The 21,213-nt window shown below is 40.4% G+C and overlaps 1 protein-coding gene across 4 annotated transcripts in view; it reads right to left on the bottom strand.

The window, feature by feature from the left end:
* LOC110494608 (contactin-4) overlaps nt 1–21,213 on the bottom strand; it is a 215,710-nt gene that overhangs the window by 168,076 nt on the left and 26,421 nt on the right. For all 4 annotated transcript variants that reach the window (XM_021569831.3, XM_021569833.3, XM_021569832.3 and 1 more), the window contains exon 2: nt 20,278–20,414. In XM_021569831.3, the coding sequence (XP_021425506.3) occupies nt 20,278–20,332 (55 nt within the window). In that variant the 5' untranslated portion in view covers nt 20,333–20,414. The remainder of the gene's footprint in view (nt 1–20,277; nt 20,415–21,213) is intronic.

Below are 21,213 nucleotides of genomic sequence, written 5' to 3'. Positions count from 1 at the left end.
CTGCACGGTGAATGTTTACACAGTGTGTTCAATAAAGACATGAAAATGTATAATTGTTTGTGTGTTATTAAACAGACTGTGTTTGTCTATTGTTGTGACTTAGATGAAGATCAGATCAAATTTTATGACCAATTTATGCATAAATCCAGGTAATTCCAAAAGGTTCACATACATTTTCTTGCCATTGTGTAACACAGATTGTATTGTACTCTGCATGGCCTCTCCTGATAACATTTGTACTAAGCTGCTGTTCCTGTACAGTAAACACCAGGATGTACGGAACAGCTGGTGTCTTTCCCTCTTTGTCCTTCTGATTCATGTCTATATACCTTTCATGTTCTGTCCTTCAAGATCTTGAAAACAACTTCTTCCATCCTATTGAAATCCCAGAAAAAAAGATGAACCGAAAATTAATCTTTGAAGGGAGTCATGCAACCTTGAATCACCAACATGCCTTTTAGGATATGCACATAATGTTAGTGGGTTCTTTAAATATAAAGTGCATTCGCAAATGATTCAGACCCATTCACTTTTTGCACATTTGGTTACGTTACAGCCTTATTTTAAAATGTATTCAATTAAAATAAATGCTCATTAATCCACACAAAATACCCTATTTTTGTATGCAAATTTATAAAAAATGAAAACCTGAAAAATGTATTTACGTAAGTATTCAGACCCTTTGCTATGAGTCTCAAAATTGAGCTCAGGTGCATTCTGTTTCCATTGATCAGCCTTGGGATGTTTCTACAACTTGGAATATTATTGAAGATTTATTATAAAAAGACCCTAAGGATTGATTGTAAACATTGTTTGACATGTTTCTACAAACTGTAATGGAACTCTTTTGACTTTCGGCTGGATTTTGCGCTCACGCATTGTGCCTTTGGAATAGTGAACTAAACGCGCAAACAAAACTGAGGTATTTGGACATAAATATGGACGTAATCGAACAAAACAAACATTTCTTGTGGAAGTGGGAGTCCTGGGAGTGCATTCCGACGAAGATCAGCAAACGTAAGTGAAGAATTATAATGCTATTTATGACTTTTGTTGACTCCACAATTTGGCGGGTAACTGTATGGCTTGCTTTTGTGGCTGAACGCTGTTCTCAGATTATTGAATATTGTGCTTTTGCCGTAAAGCTTTCTTGAAATCTGACACAGAGGTTGCATTAAGAACAAGTTTATCTTTAATTCTATGTAAAACATGTATCTTTCATCTGTGACAACCCTCCCACTCTGTCTGCCGTATTCTGTCTTTGTTATTGTTTCCTTATTAGGATGCCGGTGGGCGGAGTTGGGAGGGTCGTCAGCTTCATGGGAAACACCTGGGCCCGTTGTCTCCCAGGATAAATAGACCTCTTCCACATTCATGGAGGAGACTCTCTCCATGCAGACACCTTTGTAGATTGTGTTGTGGTTCTTGGCGGCCTTTTGTTTGTTTGCTTTGGCACCTTTTATCACCCTGCATTATCACATTCATGCATGCAAAACACTCACTTACACTACTGATTACTGATTACACACACCATTGTATATTTTCCTTAGTTGCTTTAGTTAATAAATATATATTTTGTTACTCCTTAGCTCCACGTTGTCTCCCTTTGTTACGGGCTTTGAGCCGGTTCGTGACACATCAAAGTTTATGATGAGTATTTCTGTTCTGTGATGTGGCTCTCTGCAATTTCTCCGGATGTTTTGGAGGAATTTCTGAACATGGCGCCAATGTAAACTGAGGTTTTTGGACATAAATATGAACTTGATCGAACAAAACATACATGTATTGTGTAACATTGAGTCCTGGGAGTGTCATCTGATGAAGATCGTCAAAGGTTAGTGATTCATTTGATCTATATTTCTGCTTTTTGTAACACCTCTCTTTGGTTGGAAAATGGCTGAATGCTTTCTGTGAGTAGTTGCTGACCTAACATAATGATATGTTCTGCTTTCGCCGAAAAGCCTTTTTGAAATTGGACACTGTGGTTGGATTAACGAGAAGTGTATCTTTAAAATGGTGTAAAATACTTGAATGGTTGAGGAATTTTAATTATGATTTCTGTTGTTTTGAATTTGGCGCCCTGCAATTTCACTGGCTGTTGGCGAGGTGGGACGCTAGCGTCCCGAACGATCCCTGAGAGGTTAAGGCACAAATCTGGGGAAGGCTACCAAAATATTTCTGCAGCATTGACAGTCCCCAAGAGCATTGTGGCCTCCATCATTCTTAAATGGATGAAGTTTGGAACCAGCAAGACTCTTCCTAGAGCTGGCTGCCTGGCCAAACTGAGCAATCAGGAGAGAAGGGCCTTGGTCAGGGAGGTGAACAAGAACTCGATAGTCACTCTGACAGAGCTCCAGAGTTCATCTGTGGGGATGGGAGAACCTTCCAGAAGGACAACCATCTCTGCAGCACTCCACCAACCAGGCATTTACGATAGAGTGGCCAGACGGAAGCCACTCCTCAGTAAAAGGCACATGACAGCCCGCTTGGATTTTGCCAGAAGGCACATGAAGGACTCTCAGACCATAAGAAGCAAGATTCTCTGGTCTGATGAAAACAAGACTGATGTCTTTGAACTGAATGTGAAGAGTCACGTCTGGAGGAAACCTGGCACCATCCCTACAGTGAAGCATAGTGGTGGCCGCATCATGTTATGGAGATGTTTTTCAGCGGCAGGGACATGTAGATTAGTCAGGATCAAGGAAAAGATGAACTGATCAAAGTACAGAGAGATTCTTGATGATAGAGCACTCAGGACCTCACACTGGGGCAAAGGTTCACTTTCCAACAGGACAACGACCCTGAGCACACAGCCAAGACAACGCAGGAGTGACTTCTGGACCAGTCTCTAAATGTCCATGAGTGGCTCAGCCAGAGCCCAGACTTGAAACCCATTCAACCTGACAGAGCTTGAGAGGATCTGTAGAGAAGAATGGGAGAAACTCCCCAAATACAGGTGTGCCAAGCCTGTAGTATCATACCCAAGAAGACTTGAGGCTGTAATAGCTGCCAAAGGTGCTTTCCAAAATGTATTTATTTATTTTCTCTATGGGGTATTTTGTGTAGATTGAGAATAATGTGTAGATTGATGAAGGGAAAAAAACGATTTAATACATTTTAGATTAAGGCTGTAACGTAACAAAGTGGAAAAAGTCAAGGAGTCTGAATACTTTCCGAATGCACTGTAGGTATACTATATATATACAGTACCAATCAAAAGTTTGGACACACCTACTCATTCAAGAGTTTTCAACATTGTAGAATAATCGTGAAGAGATCAAAACTATGAAAAAACACATCATGTAGTAACCAAAAAAGTGTTAAGCTCTCCTGGGTAGGGGGCAGTATTTTCACGTCCAGATGAAAAGTGTGCCCAAAGTAAACTGCCTGTTACTCAGGCCCAGAAGCTAGGATATGCATATAATCGGTGGATTTGGGTAGAAAACACTCTAAAGTTTCTAAAACAATTAAAATTATGTCTGTGAGTATAACAGAACTGATATGGCAGGCAAAACCCCAAGGACAAACCATCCCAAAAAATAAATATTTCAGCCTACCACTGTTTTCAATGGCTGTCACTTTTATTATAAGGCAAAATCTTCCCAGATTGCAGTTCCCAGGGCTTCTACTAGATGTCAACCGTCTTTGGAAAGAGTTTCATTATGGTTTTTGGAAAAATTAGCCAGAAATGGTAGTTGGCTGTAGTGTTTCCAAGAGCGTGGAAGAGAACGCGTTCTTTGGTATTTTTTTCCGGTAAAGACAATAACGATTCTCCATCTTAAATTTTATCGCTTATTTACGTATTATATTACGTATATTACGTATTACGTATTATAAACCCAAGGTTTGATTATAAACGTTGTTTGACTTGTTTGGAAAAGTTTATTAGTAACATTTGGGATTCATTTTGTATGCATTTTGATGGAGGGAAACTGGGTGGATTATTGACTGAAGCGCGCCAGCTAAACTGAGTTTTTTTGGATATAAAGAAGGACATTATCGAACAAAAGGACCATTTGTGACGTATCTGGGACCTTTTGGAGTGCCAACAGAAGAAGATCATCAAAGGTAAGGCCTTTATTGTATCACTATTTCTGACTTTGGCGCACCTGTCTGGTTGAAATATGTTTTTCATGCTCTTGTATGCGGGCGCTGTCCTCAGATAATCGCATGGTGTGCTTTCGCCGTAAAGCCTTTTTGAAATCTGACACATGGATTAACAAGAAGTTAAGCTTCATTTTGATGTATTGCACTTGTGATTTCATGAAAGTTAAATATTTATAATTCTGTAGTTTGAATTTCGCATTCTGCAAATTCACCGGATGTTGGGCAGGTGGGACGGTAGAAGTTAAACAAATCAAAATGTATTTTATATTTGAGATTCTTCAAAGTAGCCACCCTTCTCCTTGATGACAGCTTTGCACACTCTTAGCATTCTCTCAACCAGCTTCATTAGGTAATCACCTGGAAGGCATTTCAATTAACAGGTGTGCCTTGTTAAAAGTTGAAAGAATTTCTTTCCTTCTTAATGCGTTTGAGCCAATCAGTTATGTTGTGACAAGGTAGAGGTGGTATACAGACGATAGCCCAATTTGGTAAAAGACCAAGTCCATATTATGGAAATAACAGCTCCATATTATTGCTTACCCTCTTGCTCTTTTGCACCCCAGTATCTCTACTTGCATCATCCGCACATGTATCACTCCAGTATTAATGCTAAATTGTAATTATTTTCACCTCATCGGGCCTATTTATTGCCTACCTCCCTACTCTTCTACATTTGCACAAACTGTACATAGATTTTTCCATCTTTATTTTATTTTGTGTTATTGACTGTGCGTTTGTTTGTGCAACTCTGTTGTTTTTGTCGCACTACTTTACATTATCTTGGCCAGGTCACAGTTGTAAATGAGAATTGTTCTCAACTGGCCTACCTGGTTAAATAAAGGTGAAAAAAAGAAGAAAAGAGAAACACAAGCAATGGACATTAAAATCTGTCCAAATTGGAGATTTTTGGTTCCAACCGCTGTGTCTTTCTGAGATGCAGAGTAAATGAACGGATGATCTCTGCATGTGTGGTTCTCACTGTGAAGCATGGAGGAGCTGTGATGGTGTGAGGGTGCTTTGCTGGTGACACTGTCAGTGATTTATTTGGAATTCAAGGCACACTTAACCAGCATTGCTACCACAGCATTCTGCAGCGATACACCAGCTCATTTGGTTTGCGCTTAGTCGGACTACTATTTGTTTTTCAACAGGACAATGACCCAACACACCTCCAGGCTGTGTAAGGGCTATTTAACCAAGAATGAGAGTGATGGAGTGCTGCATCAGATAACCTGACCTCCACAATCACCCCACCTGGTTTGGGATGAGTTAGACCGCAGAGGGAAGGAAAAGCAGCCAACAAGTGTTCAGCATATGTGGGAACTCCTTCCAGGTGAAGCTGGTTGAGAGAATGCCAAGTGTACAAAGCTGTCATCAAGGCAATGAGTGCCTACTTTGAAGAATCTAAAATCTAAAATATATTTGATGTTTTTAACACTTTTTCGGTCAATACATGATTTCATATGTGTTATTTCATAGTTTTGATGCCTTCACTATTATTTTACATATAGGCACAGTTGAGAAAGCATAAAAGAGCAAGCAAAGCTGATGCAACATCCTCATTCTGAGAGTGATCAGGAATATCAGGCATCATTTTAGCGACGCTTTTGCGAAAAGCAGCAGATACAGTGCCTTGCGAAAGTATTCGGCCCCCTTGAACTTTGCGACCTTTTGCCACATTTCAGGCTTCAAACATAAAGATATAAAACGGTATTTTTTTGTGAAGAATCAACAACAAGTGGGACACAATCATGAAGTGGAACGACATTTATTGGATATTTCAAACTTTTTTAACAAATCAAAAACTGAAAAATTGGGCGTGCAAAATTATTCAGCCCCTTTACTTTCAGTGCAGCAAACTCTCTCCAGAAGTTCAGTGAGGATCTCTGAATGATCCACTGTTGACCTAAATGACTAATGATGATAAATACAATCAACCTGTGTGTAATCAAGTCTCCGTATAAATGCACCTGCACTGTGATAGTCTCAGAGGTCCGTTAAAAGCACAGAGCGCATCATGAAGAACTAGGAACACACCAGGCAGGTCCAAGATACTGTTGTGAAGAAGTTTAAAGCCGGATTTGGATACAAAAAGATTTCCCAAGCTTTAAACATCCCAAGGAGCACTGTGCAAGCGATAATATTGAAATGGAAGGAGTATCAGACCACTGCAAATCTACCAAGACCTGGCCGTCCCTCTAAACTTTCAGCTCATACAAGGAGAAGACTGATCAGAGATGCAGCCAAGAGGCCCATGATCACTCTGGATGAACTGCAGAGATCTACAGCTGAGGTGGGAGAGTCTGTCCATAGGACAACAATCAGTCGTATATTGCACAATACTGACCTTTATGGAAGAGTGGCAAGAAGAAAGCCATTTCTTAAAGATATCCATAAAAAGTGTTGTTTAAAGTTTGCCACAAGCCACCTGGGAGACACACCAAACAGGTGCTCTGGTCAGATGAAACCAAAATTGAACTTTTTGGCAACAATGCAAAACGTTATGTTTGGCGTAAAAGCAACACAGCGCATCACCCTGAACACACCATCCCCACTGTCAAACATGGTGGTGGCAGCATCATGGTTTGGGCCTGCTTTTCTTCAGCAGGGACAGGGAAGATGGTTAAAATTGATGGGAAGATGGATGGAGCCAAATACAGGACCATTCTGGAAGAACCTGATGGAGTCTGCAAAATACCTGAGACTGGGACGGAGATTTGTCTTCCAACAAGACAATGATCCAAAACATAAAGCAAAATCTACAATGGAATGGTTCAAAAATAAACATATCCAGGTGTTAGAATGGCCAAGTCAAAGTCCAGACCTGAATCCAATCGAGAATCTGTGGAAAGAACTGAAAACTGCTGTTCACAAATGCTCTCCATCCAACCTCACTGAGCTCGAGCTGTTTTGCAAGGAGGAATGGGAAAAAATGTCAGTCTCTCGATGTGCAAAACTGATAGAGACATACCCCAAGCGACTTACAGCTGTAATCGCAGCAAAAGGTGGCGCTACAAAGTATTAACTTAATGGGGCTGAATAATTTTGCACGCCCAATTTTTCAGTTTTTGATTTGTTAAAAAAGTTTGAAATATCCAATAAATGTCGTTCCACCTCATGATTGTGTCCCACTTGTTGTTGATTCTTCACAAAAAAATACAGTTTTATATCTTTATGTTTGAAGCCTGAAATGTGGCAAAAGGTCGCAAAGTTCAAGGGGGCCAAATACTTTCGCAAGGCACTGTACATTCATGCCTGGAAAGGATTATTTTGTTCCATGTTCTTTCCTGGATTCTAATAATGTCGTTCCCAGAAACCTCTGCCCGAATATGCAAAGACTCTATTGGACCAACGGGTCAAACTTGGCTTTTGTTAGCCAATACAGAGAGCCGGGAGAAACTCCAGACACATAGGCATTGACTTAATCAGCTTAATCTACCAACCAATTATCTCCCACAACACTTTTCCTCTAACCCTCCCCTGTACGCTAGCACAACACAAGTACAAGCCTTGCAGTCATGTGATTCACAAAAATGTAATGATGACAAATACTTTATTCAGTAAGGTCACCCTCATAGAATTCTATTGTCACTCCCACTAACGGCAACTTTGAGCGGTTGATATCCCAGTCCTATATGCGCTGTGCGCAATAGCCATGGGACAATATTAGGGTTCTAACAACAGGGGATTTCCACAGAGACATGAATAAAACTACAGTAATGTCCCTGGAGATGCGAAGGTTATCTCACTCACCATTTAACCATAGAGAACTCCTTTGTGTGCACAATGTCTCTTTAATGTAACTTTTTCATTTACAATGTACTGGAACCTTTGTAAAATGCTGAGGCCACATGGAGTACAATATTTTTTTATTCTCCATGAGCACAGTAATCATCTCAGGTGTGGAAATCAAATGGTTCTGTGACAGGCATCAAAACTGAGGGCTGAGTTCATAAGTGCCATTAGTGCTGCTTAGCATAACTGTGCTAAGGGTCTAAAGTAAAGGATGAATTAAAGTAAGGGCATGTGTCATCATCATAGTGGAGCAAGCAGGAGTAACAGGCAGGGCATCAGGATTCTGAGCGTGTCCTGGGGAAGAGTGTGGCGCTACGGTGGGCTAATCAGACGCTAACAGGGAGGCTGAGAGTGACGCGTAGGCAGGGGAAACAGGAGGCAGCACTGTTGAGGCACAATAGCAGAAGAAAAGAACACGCCTAGCAGGGGACAGAGATCATTACAGCCCCCTCAACACATTTGGTGCATTCTGACTGTGAATCCTTGCCTTTTCAGTGGTAACCTTCCCTTTCACTGGCATTCACCACGTTGCTTGACCTTTTCAGTCAGTTTCACAAGCTGCATTCAGACAGCTACTGCACGTAATGAAAGACAAGTGCCTTACAGTACATGGCAAACTGGGATCACGCCTTTCCAAGATAAAAAATAACTATAGAACCTGATCTCACCTAGGATAAATTCAACATGGATAAAATGCTATGTGCTTGTTATACCAAAAGGACAATAACCATTAAAGACAAAATTAGAGTTATAATACTACATTTGGAATTTTTGCCCACAGTGGTCTTGTAAATTTGAACAACAGGTCAAGTTTTCCTTTGGTTGACATAATTACAATACAGTATAGTTTATGTGTGTGTCCTCAAAGACAAACACATCAAGGGCAAAAACTGTTTCTCTCACAAATCATAAATTCTCGCCAAAGAGGCAGTGGCTCTGCTAGCTTTACTCTATGAGTACTGTGCAGGCAACAAACTGCGCTTATAAGATGCTGGTCAATCAACCAGTGCCAACTCCTGAGTGATGCTGAGTGACCACCAGAGTCAGATTTGAATGACATTATAAGAACCAAAAACAAGTATGCAGTCTGCACCCAATGGGCACATACTGGATGAATCAATGTTGTTTCCATGTCATTGCAATGAAATTACTTTGAACCAACATGGAATAGTTGTTGAATTGATGAGTGTGCCCAGTGGGCAGAGTCCTTTACAATCAAAACCCAACTCCTAATCATGAAAATAAGAAAGGTTTTCTATTTCAAAAAAGTCTAGTGTTGGATTGAGTAATGCATGGGAGGGCATACTAGAGCCAGAGTATAATGCTTCATCAGCCTGTTGATTAAACACTGAGAAATCCAACTGTTGTTCACTGTTGACCCCACCAATTTGTAAGAAAGACAAATTAAAGCTCTCCATCAAAATGTGATCAATGCTGGAGAGCCCTGGGAGGGACAACGGGCACCCATTGTATAATGAAGCTATAATTCAGTTTTACTGTACATGAATGTCGGATACTCCAAAACCCACAATAAGGATTTCTGTGTGATTCATGTCCCCCTGTTCCCCTGTTATACTGTATATCAATTAGAGAGTAAGTATTACTGTGTTTCTTTCACTGCAGCTTTAAAAGCAGAGAGTGAAATCAGAACTACTCCCCATGAGACTATATTTCCCCCTGAAAGATTTTTTTGGCACTGTGGACAGTGATGACGGAGTTCAAGGGGGTTATTATAATACCACTTCTGATTATTGTATTACGTTTGATGTAGGGATTAATTCAATTAACAAAAACACACTTCCATTATGGATAAGCATGGATGAAAGGATGGGTTATTTCATGTTCATAGCATCTTTAATCTTCACAAGAACTAACCAACGTCTTTCATACACTGTGCACTGACTTAACCGTCATTTCTATGACTGGAAGAACGTAATCTACTCACCACTTCACTTAGGTCAGTCTTTTAAAAAATGTTTTAAGTGTATGCACTTTAAAAAATGTCACCATCCACAACGCAGACGTCAGCAACAACCTTAGATCGTTGTTACTTCCCCCTTAGCCCCCTAATTATTATATAACCTAAATAACTTGCATCTGGCCTAAAAACAGATAATGACAGGAGTTACAAAACAATGAAACTTTGATATCAATGTTAATGCTATCAATGACCTTTTATCTATACTTAAACCTAATTATGTATATTTTGCCAGAATTGGAAGAGAGCTTATCTGTTCAACAAAGCAAATTATTTCAAATAGAGTTACTGCAATAGAGGCATTCGATCATGACAATAGAAGTCCAAATCTTCTATTTTCATCTGTTGTCAAATACTTCAACTTTATGCCCTTGACTCTGCAGTAAATTCTAGTTTAAGCATAGTGCAGTGTTTTTTTCTCTTTTTTTCTATAATAAACAGAATATGACACATCTTATCAAAATATGACTCAGTATCAATAATATGACACCGTGAATCAATGATATGACACTGATATTGGGCCTTGATCGTTTTCTGATTACCATCCTCCATTGTCCAGTCGTTATATAATACATTTTCTGAAAGCCTAGTTTAAATTTTTTATTTATCTAACTATGACAGCCTACCGGGGAACAGTGGGTTAACTGCCTTGTTCAGGGGCAGAATGACAGATTTTTTACCTTGTCACCTCACCTTTCAGTTAGTGGCCCAAAATTCTAACCACTAGGCTACCTGCCGCCCCAAAAGTATACCGTATCTATGCACACCAAAGAAACCAATATAACCCATTCAACCTTGACATGAGGTAATGATTTCAGGTTCCATAATTCCCCTTATGTTCAGGGGGTGAGAGAATGTATTTGAGTACTCACAGGAGGGCTTCCATGATGGGAAGTGTTCTTTGTAAGGCCTTATTCCCTTAGTGTATTTTTATTTTTGTTATGTATTTTTTTAGAGTCAATGTTTTTATTTATTATATTTTGGGGCCCATCTCTTCGGAAGACAAAAATAAACGTTATTTTTCCCACTTTTTATTTTGTAGTGCCTTCGGAAACTATTCAGAACCCTTGACTTTTTCCACATTTTGTTACGATACTGTCTTGTTCTAAAAAATATATTTATATTTTTTAAATCTTCTCCTCATAAATCTAAACACAATAGCCCATAATGACAAACCAAAACAAGTGTTAATATATTTTTGCTCATTCATTAACAATAAACAAATAAAATATCACATTTACAGAAGTATTCAGACCGTTTACTCAGCCCTTTGTTGAAGCACCTATGGCATCGATTACAGCATAGAGTCTTATTGGGTATGATGCTACAAGCTTGGCACACCTGTATTTGGGGAGCTCTGTCAGGATGGATGGGGAGCGTTACTGCACAGCTAGAGTGCATTCAGAAATTATTCAGACCCCTTGACTTTTTCCACATTTTGTTATGTTACAGCATTATTCTAAAATTGATTTAATCATTCCCCCCCTCATCACTCTACACACAATACCCCATAATGACAAAGACCCTTTTCTCAGTACTTTGTTGAAGGACCTTTGGCAACGATTACAGCCGAGGTTTCTTGGATATGAAGCTACACGCATGGCACACCTGTATTTGTTGAGTTTTTCCCATTCTTCTCTGCAGATCCTCTCAGATGTTGGATTGGGTTCAAGTCCAGGCTCTGGCTGTGCCATTCAAGGATATTCAGACACATGTCCCGAAGCCACACCTGTGTTGTCTTGGCTGTGTGCTTAGGGTTGTTGTCCTGTTGGAATGTGAACGTTCGCCCAAGTCGGAGGTCCTGAGCACACTGGAGCAGGATTTCACTAAGGATTTCTCTGTACTTTGCTCCGTTCATCTTTCCCTCGATCCTGAATAGTCTCCTAGTTCCTGCCACTGGAAAACATCCCCACAACATGATGCTGCCACCACCATGCTTCACCGTAGGGATGTTGCCCACTTTTCTCCAGACGAGATGCTTGGCATTTAGACCAAAGAGTTCAATCACGGTTTCATTAGACCAGGGAATCTTGTTTCTCATGTTCTGAGAGTCTTTAGGCACCTTTTGGCAAACTCCAAGCGGGCTGTCATGTGCCTTTTACTGAGGAGTTGCTTCTGTCTGGCCATTCTACCACACAGGCCTGATTGGTGGAGTGCTGCAGAGATAGTTGTCCTTCTGGAAGGTTCTCCTATCTTCACAGAGGTACTCATTAGGTTCTTGTTCACCTCCCTGACCTAGACACTTCTCCCCCGATTGCTCAGTTTGGCCGGGCGGCCAGCACTAGGAAGAGTCTTACTGGTTCCAAACTTCTTCCATTTAAGAATGGTGGATATAATGTACTTAAACATGATACATTGAGTTTTCAGTTCTATAACTATTATAGAACATGAGATTATAAACCAGACTCAGCTCTCAGTCTATCCCACCTATCTCCCTAAACCGCCCTCTTATGTTTTCAAAGTGCCATATATTATTCAATTGTGCTGTGATGTTTCACATGCATTTCTAATCGCATAGTATCTACAGATTGTAAGTTAAAGATTAATACAGTTGAAGTCGGAAGTTTACTTACACATAGTTGCCTGTGCCTTAAACAGCTTGGAAAATTCCAGAAAATTATGTCATGGCTTTAGAAGCATCTGATAGGCTAAATTACATAATTTGAGTCAATTTGAGGTGCATCTGTGGATATATTTCAAGGCCTACCTTCAAACTCAGTGCCTCTTTGCTTGACATCATAGGACAATCAAAAGAAATCAGCCAAGACCTCAGAAAATAGTCTGGTTCATCCTTGGGAGCAATTTCCAAATACCTGAAGGTACCACGTTCATCTGTACAAACAATAGCATGCAAGTATAAACACCATGGGACCACGCAGCAGTCATGCCGCTCAGGAAGGAGACGTGTTCTGTCTCCTAGAGATGAATGTACTTTTGTGCAAAAAGTGCAAATCAATCCCAGAACAACAGCAAAGGACCTTGTGAAGAAACTGGAGGAAACAGGTACAAAAAATATCCACAGTAAAACGAGTCCTATATCGACATAACCTGAAAGGCTGCTCAGCAAGGTAGAAGCCACTGCTCCAAAACCGCCATAAAAAAGCCAGACTATGGTTTGCAACTGCACATGGGGAAAAATATCAAACTTTTTGGAGAAATGTCCTCTGGTCTGATGAAACTAAAATAGAACTGTTTGGCCATAATGACCATCGTTATGTTTGGAGGAAAAATGGGGAGGCCCAACCGTAAAGCACAGGGGTGGCAGCATCATGTTCTGGGGGTGCTTTGCTGCAGTAGGGACTGGTGCACTTCACAAAATAGATGGCATCATGAGCAAAATGATGTGGATATATTGAAGCAACATCTCAAGACATCAGTCAGGAAGTTAAAGCTTGGTTGCAAATGGATCTTCCAAATAGACAATGATGCCAAGCATACTTCCAGAGTTGTGGAAAAATGGCTTAAGGACAACAAAGTCAAGGTATTGGCGTGGCCATCGCAAAGCCCTGACCTCAATCCTATAGAACATTTGTGGGCAGAACTGAAAAAACATGTGTGAGCAAGGAGGCCTACAAACCTGACTCAGTTGCACCAGCTCTGTAAGGAGGAATGGGCCAAAATTCACCAAAATTATTGTGGGAAGCTTGTGGAAGGCTACCCGAAACATTTGACCAAAGCTAAACAATTTAAAGGAAATGCTACCAAATACTGATTGAGTGTATGTAAACTTCTGACCCACTGGGAATGTGATGAAAGAAATAAAAGATGAAATAATTCACTCTACTATAATTTTGACATTTCACATTCTTAAAATAAAGTGGTGATCCTAACTGACAGGGAATTTGTATTATGATTAAATGTCAGTAGTAGTGAAAAACTGAGTTTAAATGTATTTGGCTAAGGTGTATGTAAACTTCTGACTTCAACTGTATTTTTACTAAAATTATTATTATATTGTTGATTGATTGACTGTGGATTTCCAAATCTCCCAACAGTGCTATTTGCAGGGTACATTTTTCAATAAATGTTGCTGCACTGTCAGAACTAGAAGCACAAGCATTTCGCTATCACCGCAATAGGATCTGCTAAACACGTGTATTTTCAGCCATTTTTGAACCAGTGACCAACCTGTGTCTTTGTAGCACAATCTGCAGTGCTGAGATGGTTGTACGCCCCATATACAGTGGGGCAAAAAAGTATTTAGTCAGCCACCAATTGTGCAAGTTCTCCCACTTAAAAAGATGAGAGAGGCCTGTAATTTTCATCATAGGTACACTTCAACTATGACAGACAAAATGAGAAAAAAAATCCAGAAAATCACATTGTAGGATTTTTTATTTATTTATTTGCAATTTATGGTGGAAAATAAGTATTTGGTCACCTACAAACAAGCAAGATTTCTGGCTCTCACAGACCTGTAACTTCTTCTTTAAGAGGCTCCTCTGTCCTCCACTCGTTACCTGTATTAATGGCACCTGTTTGAACTTGTTATCAGTATAACAGACATCTGTCCACAACCTCAAACAGTCACACTCAAAACTCCACAACGGCCAAGACCAAAGAGCTGTCAAAGGACACCAGAAACAAAATTGTAGACCTGCACCAGGCTGGGAAGACTGAATCTGCAATAGGTAAAGCAGCTTGGTTTGAAGAAATCAACTGTGGGAGCAATTATTAGGAAATGGAAGACATACAAGACCACTGATAATCTCCCTCGATCTGGGGTTCCACGCAAGATCTCACCCCGTGGGGTCAAAATGATCACAAGAACGGTGAGCAAAAATCCCAGAACCACACGGGGAGACCTAGTGAATGACCTGCAGAGAGCTGGGACCAAAGGAACAAAGCCTACCATCAGTAACACACTACGCCGCCAGGGACTCAAATCCTGCAGTGCCAGACGTGTCCCCCTGCTTAAGCCAGTACATGTCCAGGCCCGTCTGAAGTTTGCTAGAGAGCATTTGGATGATCCAGAAGAAGATTGGGAGAATGTCATATGGTCAGATGAAACCAAAATTTTACTTTTTGGTAAAAACTTTGGAGGACAAAGAATGCTGAGTTGCATCCAAAGAACACCATACCTACTGTGAAGCATAGGGATGGAAACATCATGCTTTGGGGCTGTTTTTCTGCCAGGACGACTGATCCGTGTAAAGGAAAGAATGAATGGGGCCATGTATCGTGAGATTTTGAGTGAAAACCTCCTTCCATCAGCAAGGGCATTGAAGATTAAACGTGGCTGGGTCTTTCAGCATGACAATGATCCCAAACACACCGCCCGGGCAACGAAGGAGTGGCTTCGTAAGAAGCATTTCAAGGTCCTGGAGTGGCCTAGCCTGTCTACAGATCTCAACCCCATAGAAAATATTTGGAGGGAGTTGAAAGTCCGTGTTGCCCAGCAACAGCCCCAAAACATTACTGCTCTAGAGGAGATCTGCATGGAGGAATGGGCCAAAATACCAGCAACAGTGTGTGAAAACCATGTGAAGACTTACAGAAAACGTTTAACCTCTGTCATTGCCAACAAAGGGTATATAACAAAGTATTGAGATAAACTATTGTTATTGACCAAATACTTATTTTCCACCAGAATTTGCAAATAAATTCATTAAAAATCCTACAATGTGATTTTCTGGATTTTTTTTTTCTAATTTTGTCTGTCATAGTTGAAGTGTACCTATGATGAAAATTACAGGCCTCTCTCATCTTTTTAAGTGGGAGAACTTGCACAATTGGTGGCTGACAAAATACTTTTTTGCCCCACTGTACATAACATTCTGTTTGTGGCAAGAATTTCAATCAGCTTCGTGAGGTAGTCACCTAGAATGCATTTCAATTAACATGTGTGCCTTGTTAATGTTTAATTTGTGGAATTAATGCATTTGAGCCAATCAGCTGTGTTGTGACAAGGTTGGGGTGGTATACAGAAGATAGCCCTATTTGGTAAAATACCAAGTCCATATTATGGCAAGAACAGCTCAAATAAACAAAGACAAACGACAGTCCATCATTACTTTAAGACAAGAACTTTCAACGTTTCTTCAAGTGCAGTCACAAAAACCACCAAGAGCTATGATGAAACTGTCTCTCATGAGGACCAGCACAGGAAAGGAAGACCCAGAGTTACCTCTGCTGCAGAGGATAAGTTCATTAGAGTTACCAGCCTCAGAATTTGCAGCCCAAATAAATGCTTCACAGAGTTCAAGTAACAGACACATCTCAACATCAACTGTTTAGAGGAGACTGAGTAAATCAGGCCTTCATGGTCGAATTTCTGCCACAAAAAAAACATTACTGAAGGACACCAATAATAATAAGAGACTTGGTTGGGCCAATCTGACCTTTGGTCTGCTGAGTCCAAATAACAGATTTTTGGTTCCAACCTCTGTGTCTTTGTGAGAAACTGAGTAGGTGAATGGATGATCTCCGCATGTGTGGTTCCCACCATGAAGCAAGGAGGTGGTGGTGTGATGGTGTGGGGGTGCTTTTCTGGCGACATTGTCAGTGATTTATTTAGAATTCAAGGCACACTTACCTACCATGTCTACCACAGCATTCTGCAGCGAAACACCATCCCATCTGGTTTGCACTTAGTGGGAATATCATTTGTTTTTCAACAGGAAAATTACCCAAAACAGGCTGCCTCCAGGCTGTGTAAGAGCTACTTGACCAAGAAGGAGAGTGATGGAGTGTTGCATCCGATGACTTGGCCTCCACAATCACCCCACCTTAACCCAATTGAGATGGTTTGGGATGAGTTGGACTGCAGAGTGAAGGAAAAGCAGCCAACAAGTGGTCAGCATGTGTGGGAACTCCTTCAAGACTTATGGAAAAGCATTCCTCATGAAGCTGGTTGAGAGAATGACAAGAGTGTGCAAAGCTGTCATCAAAGCAAAGGGTGGCTACTTTGAAGAATCTAAAGTCTAAAATATATGTTGATATATTTAACACTTTTTTGGTTACTACATGAATCCATATGTGTTATTTCATAGTTTCAATATCTTCACTACTATTCTATAATGTGGAACATTGTAAAAATAAAAAAAAACCTTGAATGAGGAGGTGTGTCCAAACCTTTGACTGGTACTGTACCTCAACTGGTATGCCATCCAGCCCTGGAGTTGTCCCGGGCTTAAAGGCTTTAATTGCATAAAGAAGTTCCTCCTTTGCAATTTTGCCCTCACACAAGACTTTCTGTAAAGCTGTGAATTTTACACTATTATTAGGAAAACAATTCCTTACAATTAACTTCAGTTATTGGAAATAGAGGAGACTGAAAAGAGAGCACATGCTTAAAGTATTTTGCTTCCTCTTTAAAAAATAGAATTAGGTGAATCATGGATGACTCATTTGTAAGTTTCTGTAAATTATTTTTGGTAGCATTTCTATGTTGAAGATTCAAAAAGAATTTGGTGCATTTTCACAATTTTCTGTCCAATTCGCTTTATTTGTAATAATATTATACTTGACCGTTCTCAAATAAGTTCTTACATTTTTTCCTCTAACTTATTATGTGCATCTATGGTACAGTTTTTATTGCTAGCGATTTGTAATGTTATTTCCTCTAATTCCTTTGTTAATATGAACTATTTAGACCAAAAAAGTTTTTGTTTTAAAGATGAGTATTGACTTCCATGACCTCTGAAGGCACATTTAAAAGTGTCCCATACAATAAGGGGATCTGCTGTACCTATGTTATGCAGGAAAAAGTCAGTTTTCTTGGTTAAAAACAGGTTGTCATCCACTAGGTTTTGATTACATTTCCAATATTCTGTAAGAGTAATGTGGACGGCAATTATTTGATGGTCCAACCAAATTGTGGCTCCTGTCAAAACTTTTTTTGACTTTTGGTGCCAGTGTGAATGATACATGAAAGTATTCAAGACGACTGGCTTGATTAAGCCTCACGCATGTATATCTCACTCGGTCTGGATTTTTAAGCTTCCATATATCCACTAGTTCTAATGTGTCCATGATATTTGTAATTTCACTAAGTGCATGTAGTGTGATTTCCTTTGAAATCCATTGGGGTACTTAAAACTGTATTATAATCCTCCACCATAATAATAGTGTCATTTGTTTGCTTTTGAGTTCCATAGATTAGTATATACACTGCTCAAAAAAAGGGAACACTTAAACAACACAATGTAACTCCAAGTCAATCACACTTCTGTGAAATCAAACTGTCCACTTAGGAAGCAACACTGATTGACAATAAATGTCACATGCTGTTGTGCAAATAGAATAGACAACAGGTGGAAATTATAGGCAATTAGCAAGACACCCCCAATAAAGGAGTGGTTCTGCAGGTGGTAACCACAGACCACTTCTCAGTTCCTATGCTTCCTGGCTGATGTTTTGGTCACTTTTGAATGCTGGCGGTGCTTTCACTCTAGTGGTAGCATGAGACGGAGTCTACAACCCACACAAGTGGCTCAGGTAGTGCAGCTCATCCAGGATGGGGCATCAATGCGAGCTGTAGCAAGAAGGTTTGCTGTGTCTGTCAGCGTAGTGTCCAGAGCATGGAGGCGCTACCAGGAGACAGGCCAGTACATCAGGAGACGTGGAGGAGAACGTAGGAGGGCAACAACCCAGCAGCAGGACTGCTACCTCCGCCTTTGTGCAAGGAGGAGCAGGAGGAGCACTGCCAGAGCCCTGCAAAATGACCTCCACCAGGCCACAAATGTGCATGTGTCTGCTCAAACGGTCAGAAACAGACTCCATGAGGGTGGTATGAGGGCCCGACGTCCACAGGTGGGGGTTGTGCTTACAGCCCAACACCGTGCAGGACGTTTGGCATTTGCCAGAGAACACCAAGATTGGCAAATTCGCCACTGGCACCCTGTGCTCTTCACAGATGAAAGCAGGTTCACACTGAGCACGTGACAGACGTGACAGAGTCTGGAGACGCCGTGGAGAACGTTCTGCTGCCTGCAACATCTTCCAGCATGACCGGTTTGGTCGGTGGGTCAGTCATGGTGTGGGGTGGCATTTCTTTGGGGGGCCGCACAGCCCTCCATGTGCTCGCCAGAGGTAGCCTGACTGCCATTAGGTACCGAGATGAGATCCTCAGACCCCTTGTGAGACCATATGCTGGTGTGGTTGGCCCTGGGTTCCTCCTAATGCAAGACAATGCTAGACCTCATGTGGCTGGAGTGTGTCAGCAGTTCCTGCAAGAGGAAGGCATTGATGCTATGGACTGGCCCGCCCGTTCCCCAGACATGAATCCAATTGAGCACATCTGTGACATCATGTCCCGCTCCATCCAGACTGTCCAGGAGTTGGCGGATGCTTTAGTCCAGGTCTGGGAAGAGATCCCTCAGGAGACCATCCGCCACCTCATCAGGAGCATGCCCAGGCGTTGTAGGGAGGTCATACAGGCACGTGGAGGCCACACACACTACTGAGCCTTATTTTTACTTGTTTTAAGGACATGACATCAAAGTTGGATCAGCCTGTAGTGTGGTTTTCCACTTTAATTTTGAGTGTGACTCCAAATCCAGACTTCCATGGGTTGATAAATTTGATTTCCATTGATCATTTTTGTGTGATTTTGTTGTCTGCACATTCAACTATGTAAAAAAAAAGTATTCATAAGAATATTTCATTCATTCAGATCTAGGATGTGTTATTTTAGTCTTTTGAGCAGTGTATATTTTCAAATAAGTGCCTCATCATTATTTGGACCATATAGATTAATTAGCCACATCTGTTTATTGTCCAATAGCATATTTAAAAGGGATATACCTTCCTTGCAGATCTGTTTGGACAGTTTGCACATTCAGATCAAAATTGTTATTAGTTAATATCATCACCCCTTTTGAGTTTTTTTGCCCAAGGTGAGTTTCTTTGCCCAAGGTGAGTTTCTTTGCCCAAGGTGAGTTTCTTTGCCCAAGGTGAGTTTCTTTGCCCAAGGTGAGTTTTTTTGCTCAAGGTGAGTTTCTTTGCCCACTCCATGGTGCAGTGTTAGTTACCACAGAATCAATGTCATTGCCATTTTTTCCTCTAATGATTAAATCTCACACTGATTTGCAATCATTGCATCCAATTTAATATTTTCATTTTTAGTTTCATGTCTGCAACACAATCTCCTCCTTTATATTCATAGTGATTAAACTAACTTCAGTCAACCTTTACTGACTGACACCCCTTCCATACAATTATTTACTTTAACAACCCCCTTTCATATTAAATACATTTAGCAACCTCATTATTTGTATTGTAATGGAACAAAAATTATGATTTATGTTTGCCTGTGGCAGGTGTAATTTGAGTTAGCTTCATTCTAAACTATGGATTTCACACTGCAACCTGCCCTAAATACATAAGAATAAGGACACAAAACTTCACAAAAATAGCTCTTGCGTGCATCAAAAGTTCTTAATAAGGTACGTTACCTGCCAGGCACCCCATGAGTGACTTCAGCACCAGCAGTTTCCATAGCAACATCATCGTCAGATTTCTGGGGTCAAAGTAGACTCACATCCAATCACAAATGTATGGAATCCTTTTGGTACCTTTCTGGGTCTTCACTCTGTATAACAAGAGACAGGTGAAATGAATTCCATGATAAGATACAAAGACAGTCCTTTATTAGCACTTGAGAAAAGTACTATCTACCGCATATTGGTTAAACATTAAAGCTGAAATTCTTAATTGAAACAATTACAAATTACCTGGAGAAATGTAACCACTCTTAAATTCAAAGCGAGCTATGTGTGCAAGTATTGAAGGCAGTTCTACGGTAAAAGAGTGACTTTGAATTTGCAATCATTGGCTTTTGTTTGATATCAAAAGTATAGTTTTAACTATGTTTTAAGGCTATACAGTGTTTGATTACATTTACTTTGTTTATAATCGTTGGCATAAAACAGGCTTATATTTTGGGTTCTAATGTGTAACAAAGGTTGAACTAAGCTCATGAGGCATTTCTAAGTTATATTCGTCAAGAATGAATAGGTACAGTATATATCATTAACTTATAAGTCCTATAATGGATGTAACAACTAAGTATTTGTTGGGGTAGCCTAGTGGTTAGACCATTGGGCTAGTATCCAGAAGGTTGCAAGTTCAAATCCCCAAGCTGACAAGGTACAAATCTGTATTTTAAGGCAGTTAACCCACTGTTCCTAGGCTGTCATTGAAAATAAGAATTTGTTCTTAACTGACTTGCCTAGTTAAATAAAGGTAAAGTAATCCAACGTTAAAGGAATATGATGGCATGCCTCGCTTCTGATGACATGTCAAGGACTAGAGCAATGCTTTCCGAACTGTTAACCTTCACGACCTACTGTAGACCGGCATTTATTTAGATTTTAAAAAATGATGAATGT

This window comes from Oncorhynchus mykiss, chromosome 17 (genome assembly GCF_057628025.1).
Source record: "Oncorhynchus mykiss isolate SJ-2025 chromosome 17, ASM5762802v1, whole genome shotgun sequence".
NCBI lineage: Eukaryota > Metazoa > Chordata > Actinopteri > Salmoniformes > Salmonidae > Oncorhynchus > Oncorhynchus mykiss.
This window is presented reverse-complemented; position numbering and strand designations above follow the sequence as displayed.